The sequence below is a fragment of the Dendropsophus ebraccatus genome, chromosome 8, assembly GCF_027789765.1.
Source record: "Dendropsophus ebraccatus isolate aDenEbr1 chromosome 8, aDenEbr1.pat, whole genome shotgun sequence".
NCBI lineage: Eukaryota > Metazoa > Chordata > Amphibia > Anura > Hylidae > Dendropsophus > Dendropsophus ebraccatus.
In genome coordinates, this window is record NC_091461.1 from 6,102,353 (window position 1) to 6,120,831 (window position 18,479).

The window sequence follows — 18,479 nt, forward strand, 5'->3', positions numbered from 1 at the left end:
GGGAGGGAGGCAGGCAGTCTGTGATGGAGGGAGGGAGGCAGTCTGTGATGGAGGGAGGGAGGCAGTCTGTGATGGAGGGAGGGAGGCAGTCTGTGATGGAGGGAGGGAGGCAGGCAGTCTGTGATGGATGGAGGGAGGCAGGCAGTCTGTGATGGATGGAGGGAGGCAGTCTGTGATGGAGGGAGGCAGGCAGTCTGTGATGGAGGGAGGCAGGCAGTCTGTGATGGATGGAGGGAGGCAGGCAGTCTGTGATGGAGGGAGGCAGGCAGTCTGTGATGGAGGGAGGGAGGCAGTCTGTGATGGAGGGAGGGAGGCAGTCTGTGATGGAGGGAGGCAGTCTGTGATGGAGGGAGGCAGTCTGTGATGGAGGGAGGGAGGCAGTCTGTGATGGAGGGAGGCAGTCTGTGATGGAGGGAGGCAGTCTGTGATGGAGGGAGGCAGTCTGTGATGGAGGGAGGCAGTCTGTGATGGATGGAGGGAGGGAGGCAGTCTGTGATGGATGGAGGGAGGGAGGCAGTCTGTGATGGATGGAGGGAGGGAGGCAGTCTGTGATGGATGGAGGGAGGGAGGCAGTCTGTGATGGATGGAGGGAGGGAGGCAGTCTGTGATGGATGGAGGGAGGGAGGCAGTCTGTGATGGAGGGAGGGAGGCAGTCTGTGATGGATGGAGGGAGGGAGGCAGTCTGTGATGGATGGAGGGAGGGAGGCAGTCTGTGATGGATGGAGGGAGGGAGGCAGTCTGTGATGGATGGAGGGAGGGAGGCAGTCTGTGATGGATGGAGGGAGGGAGGCAGTCTGTGATGGATGGAGGGAGGGAGGCAGTCTGTGATGTAGGGAGCGAGGGAGGCAGTCTGTGATGGAGGGAGGCAGTCTGTGATGGAGAGAGGGAGGGAGGGAGGCAGTCTGTGATGGGAGGGAGGCAGTCTGTGATGGAGGGAGGGAGGGAGGCAGTCTGTGATGGATGGAGGGAGGGAGGCAGTCTGTGATGGATGGAGGGAGGGAGGCAGTCTGATGGATGGAGGGAGGGAGGCAGTCTGTGATGGATGGAGGGAGGGAGGCAGTCTGTGATGGATGGAGGGAGGGAGGCAGTCTGTGATGGATGGAGGGAGGGAGGCAGTCTGTGATGTAGGGAGCGAGGGAGGCAGTATGTGATGGGGGGAGGGAGGCAGTCTGTGATGGAGGGAGGCAGTCTGTGATGGAGAGAGGGAGGGAGGGAGGCAGTCTGTGATGGGAGGGAGGGAGGCAGTCTGTGATGGGAGGGAGGGAGGGAGGCAGTCTGTGATGGAGGGAGGCAGTCTGTGATGGAGGGAGGGAGGGAGGCATTCTGTGATGGAGGGAGGGAGGCAGTCTGTGATGGAGGGAGAGAGGGAGGCAGTCTGTGATGGAGGGAGAGAGGGAGGCAGTCTGTGATGGAGGAAGGGAGGGAGGCAGTCTGTGATGGAGGGAGGAAGGGAGTCAGTCTGTGATGGATGGAGGGAGGCAGTCTGTGATGGATGGAGGGAGGCAGTCTGTGATGGATGGAGGGAGGGAGGCAGTCTGTGATGGAGGGAGGGAGGCAGTCTGTGATGGAGGGAGGCAGTTGACATCTAAGCAACAGCTCTGGGAGGGTACTCTGCCCTCATGCAAAACAATTGAAGAAGAAACCATCCAAAAACTGACAAATTCAATGGACGAGAGAGTTCAGAAGCTCCTTTTGAACAAGGGGTCGTATGTGCAAATGTAACATCACCTAGAATATATTTTTTACTTGAAAACTGTTTGATTTTAGTTTGTTATAATCTGCTTATTCTTATAATGTCACAAATGACCATTTTTTTGTTCTTAATAAAAATAAAAAGGTTGAAAACTCTGCTGTGCATAATAATTTAGAACATGCATTTTGAGTGTAATTATTATTATTTTTTTTTAAATATACTGTTATCATAGGCAGTTTGTTCAAAAACCTTTCAATTATACTTGAATAGTTATTGACTGGAAAATGACAGGAAAATGACAATCACTGCAATCCATATAGGTAAGTTTGGAAAATACGTGAAAATATTATTTGCATAATAATTTGGAACACAGTGTATATGCCCACACTGGGTGGGGCCTAGATAACAATGACATCACGGAGGCACAGAGCCTACGGTGCCGATAGGGGCGGGGCGAAGTGGCACAGCTGTCATGAAGCCCCACCCAGGTGGCACAATCCGCCTAGGATAAAAAGCATTTTTCTCCAGACCAAGCACCAACAAATCTGTTATAAAATAAGGAATGAAAATTGCAGAATTTAGGCTTTACAGCCGTGTAGAGTCGTCCTCCTACAGAAAGGGGGTGGGGCAGTGTCACTTTATTACTTTTAAAGGGCTCTGATAAAATGTAAGCTGAGCTGGGATTGGTTGCTATGGGCCAAAACAGACAATTTTCAGGAAAATGATAAATCTGATCTGCTTCCCCACTCCTTCCAAACTCTTTCTCCCCTTCCTGATGTCTTCCCCCCCCCCCCCCCCCCCCATCTTTAATATCTCTGTTTCTCTTCTTTCCATGGTCTTTCTCCTCCCCTCCTTTTTATCGTCTCCTCCTTCCTTGTCATGGTCGGTCTTCTCTCCTCCTTCTCATCGTCTCCCGCTTCCCCCTCCTTTTTTATCATTTCTCTCCTCCTTTTTTGTCTCTCTTCGGCTTCTTCCTCTTCCCCTCCTTTTCATAATCTCCCTCCGCTTTTCGTTTTCTCCATCTTCTCCCTCTTACCCTCTTTGTCATGTCTTTCTCTTCCCCCTCTTTGTTGTCTCCCTCTTCCTCTATGGTGTCTCGCTCTTCATCCTCTTCCTCCTCTTTGGCGTCTCCCTCTTTCCCTCCTCTTCGCCGGCTCCATCTTTCCTGCGTTATATTCTGTTTCTGTCTCGTCCTTAAATCTTATTTCCCATCTGAATCTTCTTTTTTTTTTTTGTCTCTTTCCCTCCTCTTCCTCTTTGGTGTCTCCCTCTTTCCCTCCTCTTCCTCTTTGGTGTCTCCCTCTTTCCCTCCTCTTTTTCTCTGGTGTCTCCCTCTTTGCCTCCTCTTCCTCTTTGGGGTCTCCCTCTTTCCCTCCTCTTTTTCTCTGGTGTCTCCCTCTTTGCCTCCTCTTCCTCTTTGGCGTCTCCCTCTTTGCCTCCTCTCCCTCTTTGGCGTCTCCCTCTTTGCCTCCTCTTTGGGGTCTCCCTCTTTCCCTCCTCTTTTTCTCTGGTGTCTCCCTCTTTGCCTCCTCTTCCTCTTTGGCGTCTCCCTCTTTGCCTCCTCTCCCTCTTTGGCGTCTCCCTCTTTGCCTCCTCTCCCTCTTTGGCGTCTCCCTCTTTCCCTCCTCTTTTTCTCTGGTGTCTCCCTCTTTGCCTCCTCTTCCTCTTTGGGGTCTCCCTCTTTCCCTCCTCTTTTTCTCTGGTGTCTCCCTCTTTGCCTCCTCTTCCTCTTTGGCGTCTCCCTCTTTGCCTCCTCTTCCTCTTTGGCGTCTCCCTCTTTGCCTCCTCTCCCTCTTTGGTGTCTCCCTCTTTGCCTCCTTTTTGGCGTCTCCCTCTTTCCCTCCTCTTCTTCCTCTTTGGCATCTCCATCTTTCCCTCCTCTTTCTTTTCGGCGTCTCCCTCTTTGCCTCCTCTTCTTCTTTGGCATCTCCCTCTTTGCCTCCTTTTCGGCGTCTCCCTCTTTCCCTCCTCTTCTTCTTCTTTGGCATCTCCCTCTTTCCCTCCTCTTTCTTTTTGGCGTCTCCCTCTTTGCCTCTTCTTCTTCTTTGGCGTCTCCCTCTTTGCCTCCTTTTCAGCGTCTCCCTCTTTGCCTCCTCTTTGGCGTCTCCCTCTTTCCCTCCTCTTCCTCTTTGGCGTCTCCCTCTTTCCCTCCTCTTCCTCTTCGCTGTCTCCATCTTTGTTGCGTTATCTTGTGTTTCTGTCTCTTCCCTGAATCTTATTTCCCCTCTGAATCTTTTTTTTTTTTTTTTTTTTTTTCCTCCAGTGGATGAACTTCAGAAGCGAGTACATAAGGCAGAGAAGGCGGCTCTCCCCCCTCCACCGCCACCACCGCCTCCTCTACCACCGCCACCACCACCACCGCCAAACCCTATCCGGTAAGATACTGTATATACAGCAGTTACCGCTGAAGATACCGTCTCATCCTCTAAGTCCTGATCACAGCATTGCTCAGCAGTTCTCTTATAGACTCTCTCTTCCTTCCTTACATAGACTCTCTCTTCCTTCCTTACATAGACTCTCTCTTCCTTCCTTACATAGACTCTCTCTTCCTTCCTTACATAGACTCTCTCTGCCTTCCTTCCTTACATAGACTCTCTCTGCCCTCCTTCCTTACATAGACTCTCTCTGCCTTCCTTCCTTACATAGACTCTCTGCCTTCCTTCCTTACATAGACTCTCTCTGCCTTCCTTCCTTACATAGACTCTCTCTTCCTTCCACTTATACAGATCTCTGCTGTGTCACTATATGGGAAGGCCATTATTTACAGCTATTGGCTAAGATGCATCCAGACCGTCTTGTTCACACATGCTGCTTTTGTTAGAAGTACTCTGGTGAAAATATTTTTATTTCAAATCTACTGGTGTCAGGAAGTTGTACAGGTTTGTAAGATACTACTAGAAAGAATTCTAGTCTTCCAGTACTTATCAGCTGCTGTATGTCCTGCGGGAAGTGTTGTATTCTTTCCAGTCTGACACAGTGCTCTCTGCTGCCACCTCTGTCCATGTCAGGAACTGTCCAGAGTAGGAGAGGTTTTCGGGCGGGTTCACACTACGGAATTCTAGCGGACAATGTCCGCGGAATTCCGTCAGCTGTCCACCCGCACGGGCACACTTCTTTCAGCGTATAGCAGAATACGCCGGCCCATAGAATGGAGTCTATGGGTCCGGCGGAAAGGTGCCCAGATGTGCGGGCGGACAGCTGACGGAATTCCGCGGACATTGTCCGCGAGAATTCCGTAGTGTGAACCCGTCATTCTATGGGGATTTGCTGCTGCTCTGGACAGTTCCTGACATGGACAGAGGTGGCAGCAGAGAGCACTGTGTCAGACTGGAGAGAATACACCACTTCCTGCAGGACATACAGCAGATGATAAGTACTGCAAACTGAAGTAATTTACAAATCTGTATAACTTTCTGACACCAGTTGATCAGAAAGATTTTTAGTCACCAGAGTACCCACCGGAGCGCTCCATACACTGAAGAACAAGTGTTCAGACTACAGCTTTCTCAACCTCAATCACCCCCCCTGCCCCACCTTACATATACTGAGCGATAGATACAATACATAAATATAGGATATATGGCTTCTGAGTGGTGTGTGTGACTAGGCCTGTGTATTAGTTATAAGTTATATTAATTATATAGAGCCATATATACTGTATATAGACGTAGGATATACGGCTGCTGAGTAGGCTTGTACCTCCATTGTCCTGTATTAGATATAAGGTATATAGATAGGCATATATACTGTATGCATAGACATGGGCTGTACCGCTGCTGAGTAGTGTGTGACCAGGCCTGTGTATTAGATATAAGTGATATACATTATATAGAGACATATATAGACATAGGATATACGGCTGCTGAGCAGTGTGTGACTAGGCCTGTGTATTAGATATAAGTGCTATACATTATATAGAGACATATATAGACATAGGATATACGGCTGCTGAGTAGTGTGTGACCAGGCCTGTGTATTAGATATAAGTGATATACATTATATAGAGGCATATATAGACATAGGATATACGGCTGCTGAGTAGTGTGTGACCAGGCCTGTGTATTAGATATAAGTGATATACATTATATAGAGACATATATAGACATAGGATATACGGCTGCTGAGTAGTGTGTGACCAGGCCTGTGTATTAGATATAAGTGATATACATTATATAGAGGCATATATAGACATAGGATATACGGCTGCTGAGTAGTGTGTGACCAGGCCTGTGTATTAGATATAAGTGATATACATTATATAGAGACATATATAGACATAGGATATACGGCTACTGAGTAGTGTGTGACCAGGCCGGTGCTTCATTACAGGTCCCTCATGTCTATCATCCGTAAGAAGCCATCGGTGACGGCCGCCGCAGTGAAGCAGGAGAGTGCGCCAAAGGAGGAAAATGGTAAGAACATCAGAGACTGCTCTAGAGATCGGCTCATGTCCCCCCCGGGCAGGGAGCCGGGACCCCTCCACATCCAGCAATAATGGGGGTAGTTGTTCTTAGTATTTGCCCGCTCCCTCATTGTTGACCGGCCTTTCTGACCCCACCAGACGCAGCGGCGGCAGTGAAGGGGTCGATTGTGTTAACACGACAAGTAATAGGTGTTTTCTCCCCAATCTTTGCTTCTATTTTTTCTTATACTATAACAAACATCTTGTGAGGTTCTGTAAAATGTAAGTATGTAAAGTGGGGAATTAAGTGCCCCCCTGCCGGCCGCGTGCCGCGGATCTGACAGGTTCTGCAAGTCGATGGCGGCTTTTAAGTCATTCACTTCCGACAATAGAAAAGCATTAAATCTGAAACTGAATTTCCCATTGTATTAATAAGATAATGGACCATGAAACGCGCTGACGGCGCCTTTATTTCTTCCTGCTGGAGAACGCCGCTCTTAAAGGAGACCACAGACGGGGAAATATGTACATGGTATGCTGCCTGATGGGGGAAGGGGCTGGGCTGCGTATTATGTATCAAAAGAAGGGCTGTGCCGCATATTATATATCACTGGGGGGGGGGGGGGGGGGGGCTGTGCCGCATATTATATATCACTGGGTGGGGGGGGGGGGTCTGTGCCGCATATTATATATAACTTGGGGGGTGGGGGGTTCTGTGCCGCATATAATATATCACTGGGGGGGGGGGGGCTGTGCCGCATATTATATATAACTTGGGGGGTGGGGGGTTCTGTGCCGCATATAATATATCACTGGGGGGGGGGGGGGAAGCTTTGCCGCGTATTATATATCACTGGGGGGGGGGGGCTGTGCTGCATATTATATATCACTGGGGGGGGGGGGGGAGAAGCTGTGCCGCATTTTATAAATATCACTGGGGGAGGAGCTGTGCCACATATTATATATAACTTGGGGGGTGGGGGGGTTCTGTGCCGCATATAATATATCACTGGGGGGGGGGAAGCTTTGCCGGGTATTATATATCACTGGGGGGGGGGGGGGGCTGTGCTGCATATTATATATCACTGGGGGGGGGCTGTGCCGCATATTATATATCACTGGGGGGTGGGGGGTTCTGTGCCACATATAATATATCACTGGGGGGGGGGGGGGGGGGAGCTGTGCCGCGTATTATACATCACTGGGCGGGAGGGGGTCTGTGCCGCATATTATATATCACTGGGCGGGAGGGGGTCTGTGCCGCATATTATATATCACTGGGCGGGAGGGGAGGGGGTCTGTGCCGCATATTATATATCACTGGGCGGGAGGGGGTCTGTGCCGCATATTATATATCACTGGGCGGGAGGGGAGGGGGTCTGTGCCGCATATTATATATCACTGGGCGGGAGGGGAGGGGGTCTGTGCCGCATATTATATATCACTGGGGGGGCTGTGCTGCATATTATATATCACTGGGGGGGGGGGGGCTGTGCCGCATATTATATATCACTGAGGGGTGGGGGGGGAGCTGTGCCGCGTATTATATATCACTGGGCGGGAGGGGAGGGGGTCTGTGCCGCATATTATATATCACTGGGCGGGAGGGGGTCTGTGCCGCATATTATATATCACTGGGCGGGAGGGGGTCTGTGCCGCATATTATATTTCACTGGGCGGGAGGGGAGGGGTCTGTGCCGCATATTATATATCACTGGGCGGGAGGGGAGGGGGTCTGTGCCGCATATTATATATCACTGGGCGGGAGGGGAGGGGGTCTGTGCCGCATATTATATATCACTGGGGGTGCTGTGCTGCATATTATATATCACTGGGGGGGGGGGAAGCTGTGCCGCGTATTATATATCACTGGGCGGGAGGGGAGGGGGTCTGTGCCGCATATTATATATCACTGGGCGGGAGGGGAGGGTGCCGCATATTATATATCAGTGGGGGGTGGGGGGTTCTGTGCCGCGTATAATATATCACTGGGGGGGGGGGGGGGAGCTGTGCCGCGTATTATATATCACTGGGGGGGGGGCTGTGCTGCATATTATATATCACTGGGGGGGGGGGGGCTGTGCTGCATATTATATATCACGGGGGGGGGGGGGGCTGTGCTGCATATTATATATCACTAGGGGGGGGGGCTGTGCTGCATATTATATATCACTGGGGGGGGCTGTGCTGCATATTATATATCACTGGGGGGGGGGCTGTGCCGCATATTATATATCACTGGGCGGGGGGGAGGCGGTCTGTGCCGCGTTATATTATATAGCACTGGGCGGGGGGGGGGGGGGGTCTGTGCCGCGTATTATATATCACTGCGGGGGGGGGGGGGGGGGGTGCTGTGCTGCATATTATGTTTCAATGGGGGGGGAGGCCACATATTATATATCCCAGGGGGGATTGTGCCACATATTATGTATCAGTGGGGGGGGGGGGGGGCGGTTCAAGCACATTATATATCACTGAAGGGGGGGGGGGGGGGCGGCTGTTGCACATATTATGTATCAGTGGGGGGGGGGGCGGTTCAGCACATTATATATCACTGAAGGGGGGGGGGGGCGGCTGTTGCACATATTATGTATCACTGGAGGGGGGCTGTGCTGTTGGGACCCCCCCTGTGATCAGATGATGAGACATGTCAGGCTCTGCATGGTGCTTGTTCCATAGATGTCTGTTGGGTTCCTGAGTGCGGTGCACCTCCAGCCAGCGTCTTCTAGTATCTATATACAACTGTATGGTGTCCTGCAGTCATCATCTGTCTGTGTTCAGTCTTCATTGTAGTTCAGACATTATTCATGAAGCAGCAGTCCCAGGATGAGCATCGCTAAGCCTGTGATCTGTAGTCACCCCTGTAACACTGCTGCCTCTGTGTCTGGGGGGATATACAGGGGGTCAAAGAAAGGCAGCAAGATGGATTCCAGAGCTTCTAATCCTTAGCTTCCTGTGTGGGGTTTATGGGTGGCAGAGGGGTCTGTGCTCAGTCATTGCTGGCATCAACCATCTCCTCTTGGGCCTCTCCCGCAGGGAATGACCTGAAGAGGCAGGCTGTGGAGGAGATGATGGACAGGATCAAGAAGGGCGTCCATCTGCGACCAGTACAGCAGACAGTCCGGGTGAAGCCTCAGGTGAGAGACACAAAGTCTACACTGGTGACACACTGATGTAATATACGCACTGTACAGTGGATGGTATCCCCCCACACACAGAGCTCTGCTGTTACATCATGTCTTATACCACAGTCACCTCCAGAGCTGCACTCACTATTCTGCTGTTACATCATGTCTTACACCACGGTCACCTCCAGAGCTGCACTCACTATTCTGCTGTTACATCATGTCTTATACCCCAGTCACCTCCAGAGCTGCACTCACTATTCTGCTTTTACATCATGTCTTATACCCCAGTCACCTCCAGAGCTGCACTCACTATTCTGCTGTTACATCATGTCTTATACCCCAGTCACCTCCAGAGCTGCACTCACTATTCTGCTTTTACATCATGTCTTATACCCCAGTCACCTCCAGAGCTGCACTCACTATTCTGCTGTTACATCATGTCATATCCTCCAGAGCTGCACTCACTATTCTGCTGTTACATCATGTCTTATACCCCAGTCACCTCCAGAGCTGCACTCACTATTCTGCTTTTACATCATGTCTTATACCCCAGTCACCTCCAGAGCTGCACTCACTATTCTGCTGTTACATCATGTCTTATACACCAGAGCTGTACTCACTATTGAGTCTCGGGACATCCATATATACTGTGACATACAGTATTTGCAGCTGATCCTTTATTCCCAACCGGGTTTTTCTTGTACTTGTGCCGGTGTGTAAGCCGCAGCTCTGCATGTGATGTCACTCATACTCTGCTTAATAAACTCAGACCACTTTGTACGCCCAGGTGACTCCGCCAGAGCAGGGGCAGCCAGCACCCGCACCAGCGCCCCCCGCTCATGCACATGTGGAGGAAGCCAAAGTAAGCATTGTGCCCGGCATGCCTTGTGTAGTGTCTGTGCCCGGCATCTCTTGTGTAGTGTCTGTGCCCAGCATGCCCTGTGTAGTGTCTGTGCTCGGTGTTGCACGCGTTGAGGGTACGGAGGTTGTCCTGCGTTGTCCTCTCATAGTTCTGCATGCTGTGTGTGTCGTCCATATTGTTTTCTTTCTTTTGCTGTCGGTCGCGGCTCCATTGCTCTTTGCGTCTTTGAGTAGTGAGTTTACTGGTGACGTCACAGACACCCCAGATTAGTTCCCTTAGCCCGTAGCGTTGTGAGCCCCTCACGGTCCTGTTCCACCCCCCCCGCCCCCCCCCCCACCCCCCCCCTCTTTCCCTCCTTTCAAGGTGAGTAATTGGGCGTTGTGAGAATTTACCCGGCTCGGTCGCGCTTTGTGACGAGCGATGACCACTTGCGCGATTGTCGGCTGAATGGGAAAACACGTCCTTGAGTCGTTAACAAAGATGTAATTTACTATAAATGGCTTCAAGTGGGTGAGGTGAAGGCAGACGCTTGCCGGGGGGGGGTGGGGGGCGTAGAGGGGCTCTCAGCCGTGGAGTGCCGCCTTTGTGTGCGCACAATACACGCCGGCCGCCTTTATATCTCAAGGTGTCAACCATTTTGTGACTTCCCAGGTTCTCTCATGAGAAGCTCTTTATGCTGCTGAGCTGATGTATACATGTCTGCTCTCCGCCATTACCGCAGCCCCTCCTCCACCTGTAGAGCCCCCAGTACTCCGCTCTGCACATTACAGGGTTCAGCCACAAAATATTACCGATCCGCAGCTGTGGCCGAAACTCTCCGCAGAATGTGACCCCCAGCCACATGGATAATTGATTGTTGGTGATAACTGCGACATCCATGGCTGATACCAGAGAGTAAGATTGTATATACCTGTCCTACAGTCACCTCCCCCCAGCCTGACATGGCTGATACCAGAAAGTAAGATTGTATATACCTGTCCTACACCCCCCCCCCCCCCCCCCCCCCCGCCAGCCTGACATGGCTGATACCAGAAAGTAATAGACTTTATATACCTGTCCTACAGTCACCTCTCCCCCCTCCCCCCCCCCCCCCAGCCTGACATGGCTGATACCAGAGAGTAATAGACTTTATATACCTGTCCTACAGTCATCTCCCCCCCCCCCCCCCCCCCCGGCCTGACATAGCTGATACCAGCTGATACCAGAGAGTAATAGGCTTTATATACCTGTCCTACAGTCACCTCCCCCCCCCCAGCCTGGCATGGCTGATACCAGAGAGTAATAGACTTTATATACCTGTCCTACAGTCACCTCCCCCCCAGCCTAACATGGCTGATACCTGAGAGCAATAGATTGTATATACCGGTCCTACAGTCACCTCTCCCCCCCTCCCCCAGCCTGACATGGCTGATACCACAGAGTAATAAATTGCATATACCTGTCCTACAGTCACCCCCCCCCCCCCCCCCCCCCAGCCTGACATGGCTGATACCACAGAGTAATAGATTGTATATACCTGTCCTACAGTCACCCCCCCCCCCCCCCCAGCCTGACATGGCTGATACCAGAGAGTAATAGATTGTATATACCTGTCCTACAGTCACCTCCCCCCAGCCTGACATGGCTGATACCAGAGAGTAATAGATTGTATATACCTGTCCTACAGTCACCTCCCCCCCCCCAGCCTAACATGGCTGATACCAGAAAGTAAGATTGTATATACCTGTCCTACACCCCCCCCCCCCCAGCCTGACATGGCTGATACCAGAGAGTAATAGATTGTATATACCTGTCCTACAGTCACCCCCCCCCCCCCCCCCCCAGCCTGACATGGCTGATACCAGAAAGTAATAGATTGTATATACCTGTCCTACAGTCACCCCCCCCCCCCCAGCCTGACATGGCTGATACCAGAGAGTAATAGATTGTATATACCTGTCCTACAGTCACCCCCCCCCCCCCCCCCCCAGCCTGACATGGCTGATACCAGAGAGTAATAGATTGTATATACCTGTCCTACAGTCACCCCCCCCCCCTAGCCTGACATGGCTGATACCAGAGACTAATAGATTGTAGGACAGGTATATACACTATTACTCTCTGGTATCAGCCATGTCAGGCTGGGGGGGGGGGAGAGAGAGGTGATTGTAGGACAGGTATATACAGTCTATTACTCTCTGGTATCAGCCATGTCAGGCTGGGGGGGGGAGGTGACTGTAGGCCAGGTATATACAATCTATTACTCTGGTATCAGCCATGTCAGGCTGAGGGGGGGGAGGTGTAGGACAGGTATATACAGTCACCTCCCCCCCCCCCCCCCCCCCCCCCCCCCCCCCCCCCAGCCTGACATGGCTGATACCAGAGAGTAGTATCTCGGCGTGTCTGATGCTATCATGAAGTAATTGTCTTCTATTTCCTCTAATCCTCCAGGTTGTGTTACAGGCGGATAAATCTAACAGCGCAGTCCAGGAGCTGCGGGGGATTCTGGTGAGTCACCTCATTTTGAGGGGGATCCTGGGGGGCTCGTTGTCTTTTCCTCTCACCATCCCTTCCATCATCCTTAGGATTCTATGGGCTCCACCCACAGCAGGAAGAGACTCGGGGCTTTGACAGCAGCGTCCACAGAAAGTGAACTGGAAAGAATTTTACGACGCCGTAAAGTGACAACTGAGCAAGATGCATCTGGTAAGTCTAAGGGCCTTTTACAACCATGGCCGCTGCAAAAGAGCACTGATCAGCGAGATCTGCGCTCAATTGCAGTTCCTTTACACAGCACCAGAAATCAAGCAGCCAGGCTGCACGAACATTCCATGTATTATTCATGAAGCCATGGAAACTGACAGCACTGATATCTGTATAGGATATACTGTAGATATAGAATATGTATATATCTGTGTTGTCTGTTTTCAGATCACACAGTGGAACATACTTACCTAGTGCGCTGCTGCTGTGATTCGGCATCCTGTTCTCAGGCTCTCTCAAATGTCTTCAGACCCCGCCTCCTCCGACTGTCAATCATTCTGGAGAAGGTGGGGCCTGAAGATGCAGCAGCTGGATGGGAGAACCAGAGAAACAGGATGCTGGATCACAGCAGCAGCGCGCTAGGTAAGTACGTACTGCTGTCTGATCTGGAAACTGACAGCCTGGATATATGTATATCCTATGTGTACAGTATATCCTATATACATATCCCTTACAGTACCTTTTATCGTTATCGGCCTTACATAACCCTATTTACACAGGAAGGTCTGCGGATGACAATGATAAATTTTGACGCATTTTCTAAACAGACGATGGATCAGGCGTTTCCCCCGTCCTAAGCTGATCGCTGTCACTTTACACAGCTGATTGTCAGCCATAGGAACGTTTTTAGCCACACCCCCTGCAAATAACTGGCCCATGTAAAAGGCCCTACAAAGTCAGGATGCTGAGTGATTAGAGTGTAAGCTCTGCTGGTTCGGGTGCTGGCAGAGGATATATGACTGAAATGTTGTCGTCCTGTATGTGATGGTCTTGTATACGGATTAGCTGTAGGCTGCACCCACCTCTGTCTCTCAACCATTACATTGTGTTTAACGATTCTTCTTCTCCTTTTCCCGGGTGCAGCGGGGACCCTAAGTGCCCTAGAATCCAAATCCATGCCTGTTCTAGGATCCGCAACCAGTCCAGCTCTCAACCAGAAGCCTCATGAGTCCAGGACGGAGAGTGTGGCCGCAGGCAGCGGGGGAGGGGGACAGCCGCTGCTCTCAGACAAGCGGCTCCACACAAAGGTCTCATCTCAGTAAGTAGATGGTTTGCGGTTTCTCCTAAAGATGATTTGTTGTCTTTTACCAGTGCAGGTTACAGGGAGGAGGGTGAGCGAGTGTGCACTCACCATGGCTCCTCTACCAGGGGAGGGGGGAGAGCACGAGCAAGTGTACATTTCACTCACCTCCGCCCGGGATCAGCATGAATCCTCATCACTATTGTCACTCTGATCCCGGCTTACAGCTTCATCCTGGAATGTCAGGTAAAGGAAAGGAAGCAGCCGAGACACACAGGAGGGGGAGCATGCTTCATTACACCCTCTCATAGGAGACTATGATGGAGGAAAGCAGTAAGAAAGGAATATATATATATATATATATATATATATATATATATATATATATATATATATATATATACACACACACACCCCAATAGTCCTGCAGCAGGGTACAGTACATGTGGATGGGATCTCAATAACGTAATCCTTGTGGGGCAGACTAACCCTATAAAATCTGTAATATGTCAGTTCCCATTGTGAAAAGTGCACAGATGCGAGCGTCACTAGGGTGGTGGAACTCGGCAGGCAGCTCCCTCCACAGCAACACCCACAAGTGCAGAGTAAAATTACAATAAAAGCAGCATGTGTGGGTGCTGTGGTGCCAATGCCTCCATGGTCACTGTACACACAGGCTGTATGAGACCAGCGAGGGGGCAGGGGAGGGATGGGGAAGGGTTGGCTTGATTCTTTTTATGCTCAGTTGTTTGCCACATTATTTATACAAGAATTTCCCTGCACATTTTGGTTGGTATTTTTGCAGAATTTATCTTAAAGGGGTTATTCAGCGCTGCAAAAACATGGTCATTTTCTTCTAGGGACATTACCACTCTTGTCTCCAGGTCAGGTGTGGTTTATGCATATCCATGCTGTCAGTTTCCAGAGCACAAGCAGTGTATACTTACCATCAGCGCTGCTTGTGATCCACCATTCCGCACTCCTGTCCTACAGATGCTGCTGTATGTTCAGGCGGGGTCTGAAGAGACAGGACCGGTTTGTCACTATAGGGGGATGCCGGATCACAAGCAGCGCTGATGGTATCAATGCAATGCTTGTAATCTGGAAACTGACAGCACAGATATATACATAGCCTATGTACGTATCTGTGCTGTCAGTTTCCATGGCTGCACAAAAGATGCAAGGATTGGTTGTGAAAAGAAATCATTGCTGCTTGTTTGCTAAACGAGAATTTAAGTGATTTATCTGTAGGCGTAAAAGGACCCTCACTTTACACATCTCTGCCTCAACGTCACACCTGACCTCCACTAAACCCACCTCACTTCCAGATACTACTAGTTGCATCTGCCTCACCTCCAGCATGATCACTAACCTCATCCCCTCTACCTACACATCACCTCCAGCATGATCACTAACCTCATCCCCTCTACCTGCACATCACCTCCAGCATGATCACTAACCTCATCCCCTCTACCTGCACATCACCTCCAGCATGATCACTAACCTCATCCCCTCTACCTGCACATCACCTCCAGCATGATCACTAACCTCATCCCCTCTACCTACCTGCACATCACCTCCAGCATGATCACTAACCTCATCCCCTCTACCTACCTGCACATCACCTCCAGCATGATCACTAACCTCATCCCCTCTACCTGCACATCACCTCCAGCATGATCACTAACCTCATCCCCTCTACCTACCTGCACATCACCTCCAGCATGATCTCTAACCTCATCCCCTCTACCTACCTGCACATCACCTCCAGCATGATCACTAACCTCATTCCCTCTACCTACCTGCACATCACCTCCAGCATGATCAGTAACCTCATCCCCTCTACCTGCACATCACCTCCAGCATGATCACTAACCTCATCCCCTCTACCTACCTGCACATCACCTCCAGCATGATCAGTAACCTCATCCCCTCTACCTGCACATCACCTCCAGCATGATCACTAACCTCATCCCCTCTACCTACCTGCACATCACCTCTAGCATGATCACTAACCTCATCCCCTCTACCTGCACATCACCTCCAGCATGATCACTAACCTCATCCCCTCTACCTACCTGCACATCACCTCCAGCATGATCACTAACCTCATCCCCTCTACCTACCTGCACATCACCTCCAGCATGATCACTAACCTCATCCCCTCTACCTGCACATCACCTCCAGCATGATCACTAACCTCATCCCCTCTACCTGCACATCACCTCCAGCATGATCACTAACCTCATCCCCTCTACCTGCACATCACCTCCAGCATGATCACTAACCTCATCCCCTCTACCTGCACATCACCTCCAGCATGATCACTAACCTCATCCCCTCTACCTGCACATCACCTCCAGCATGATCACTAACCTCATCCCCTCTACCTACCTGCACATCACCTCCAGCATGATCACTAACCTCATCCCCTCTACCTACCTGCACATCACCTCCAGCATGATCACTAACCTCATCCCCTCTACCTACCTGCACATCACCTCCAGCATGATCACTAACCTCATCCCCTCTACCTGCACATCACCTCCAGCATGATCACTAACCTCATCCCCTCTACCTACCTGCACATCACATCCAGCATGATCACTAACCTTATCCCCCTCTACCTACCTGCACATCACCTCCAGCATGATCACTAACCTCATCCCCTCTTCCTGCACTTCACCTCCAGATACTACTACTGTTGTGCCCAAAAGTTTACATACCCCAGCAGAATTTTTGCTTTCTTGTCCTTTTTTAGGAGAATATGAATGATTACACCCCCCCCCCCCCTTATGGTCAGTGGTTGGGTGAAGCCATTTATTGGCAATCTACTGTGATTTTTCTTTTTAAATCATAATGATAACCAAAAACATCCAAATGACTCACAATCAGAAGTTCCCATCCCCCAGTTAATCCCATGTGTTGTCCCCTCTAACATCAGTGGTAGTTGTGGATGAGGCTCTTTATGTTCTCAGATGGTAAAGCTCTTCTTGGCAAAAAGCCTTCAGTTCTTGTATATTCCTGGTCTTTCCGGCATGAACTGTGCACTGGAGATCTCCCCAGAGTGGCTCAATGATACTGAAGTCAGGAGACTGAGATGGCCGCTCCAGAACCTTCACTGTGTCATGATCGACCTGTCATTGGCTACAGCAAGACAACCAAAAACATCCAAGGGACCTACCTACATACCCTGGTTATTTTGGCCTGATAACATGCACAGAAGTTGGCACAACTAATATCAGCCACAACTGCCAGGAAAAAGTTTGGGATGCAAAAAGAAAAACTACAACTAAAATCAGCAGAAATCCAGCACTGTCAAAGTGGCTGTCTGAATATGCACAATAAGGAGGCACCTGAAGAAGAATGGGCTCCATGGTCTAGTGGCCAGAAGAAGCCATTACTGAGCAAATTCCACAAAGAATCTATAATACACCAAACAGCACAGACGGAAGCCTCAAACTTCTGGAACCAGGTCGTGTGGAGTGATGAAACCAAAATCAAACTTTTTGGCCACAACCATAAACGTTACATTTGGAGAAGTGTCACCAAGGCCTATGATGGAAGGAACACCATTCCTACTGTAAAGCACACGGGTGGAGCGCTGATGTGTTGGGGATGTGTGAGCTACAAAGGCGCAGGAAACTTGGTCAGAGTTGAAGGAAAAATGAATGCAGCCGGTTATCAGCAAATACTGGAGACAAATGTGCACTCAGCTGGGAAGCTGCGCATGGGACGTACTTGGACGTTGCAACATGACAACTATCCAAAACACAAGGCCAAGTCGACCTGTCATTGGCTAGAGCAGAACAAAGTGAAGGTTCTGGAGCGGCCATCTCAGTCTCCTGTTCTCAGTATCATTGAGCCACTCTGGGGAGATCTCCAGTGCGCAGATCATGCAGGACAACCCAGACATTTACAGGAAGCTAGAAGAATGGGCGGCTTTACCATCCGAGAACATAAAAAGCCTCATCCACAACTACCACAAGAGACTCCAAGCTGTCATTGATGTTAGAGGAGGCAGTACACAGTAGTAAGAACTGGGGGATGGGAACTTTTGATCAGGGTAATTTAGAGGTTTTTGGTTGTCATAATGATTTAAAAAGAGAAAACACAATAGTCTGACAGTAAATGGTTTCACCCGACCACTAACCATGGTGGGGCAGGGGATTTTTTGTGTTACCATTCATATTCTCTTAAAAAATTACAAAAAAGCAACATTCTGCGGGGGTATGTAAACTTTTTAACACAACTGTCCATACACCCACCTCCCCTCCGGATATTACCACATACACCTACCTCCCCTCCAGATATTACCACATACACCCACCTACTATGGTGATCCTGGGGACTGGAGGCTGTGGTTTATGGTGGTCCTGGGGACTGGAGGCTGTGGTTTATGGTGGTCCTGGGGACTGGAGGCTGCGGGCTATGGTGGTCCTGGGGACTGGAGGCTGTGGTTTATGGTGGTCCTGGAGGCTGTGGTTTATGGTGGTCCTGGGGACTGGAGGCTGTGGTTTATGGTGGTCCTGGAGGCTGTGGTTTATGGTGGTCCTGGGGACTGGAGGCTGTGGTTTATGGTGGTCCTGGAGGCTGTGGTTTATGGTGGTCCTGGGGACTGGAGGCTGTGG

General features: G+C 50.4%; 1 protein-coding gene across 3 annotated transcripts in view; it reads left to right on the forward strand.

The window, feature by feature from the left end:
- SHTN1 (shootin 1) overlaps positions 1-18,479 on the forward strand; it is a 71,559-nt gene that overhangs the window by 45,018 nt on the left and 8,062 nt on the right. For 2 of the 3 annotated variants that reach the window (XM_069979683.1, XM_069979685.1), the window contains 7 exons: positions 3,957-4,068; positions 6,023-6,105; positions 9,132-9,232; positions 10,011-10,085; positions 12,516-12,572; positions 12,650-12,770; positions 13,692-13,866. In XM_069979683.1, the coding sequence (XP_069835784.1) occupies positions 3,957-4,068; positions 6,023-6,105; positions 9,132-9,232; positions 10,011-10,085; positions 12,516-12,572; positions 12,650-12,770; positions 13,692-13,866 (724 nt within the window). The remainder of the gene's footprint in view (positions 1-3,956; positions 4,069-6,022; positions 6,106-9,131; positions 9,233-10,010; positions 10,086-12,515; positions 12,573-12,649; positions 12,771-13,691; positions 13,867-18,479) is intronic. The other variant, XM_069979684.1, reaches the window with a different exon arrangement.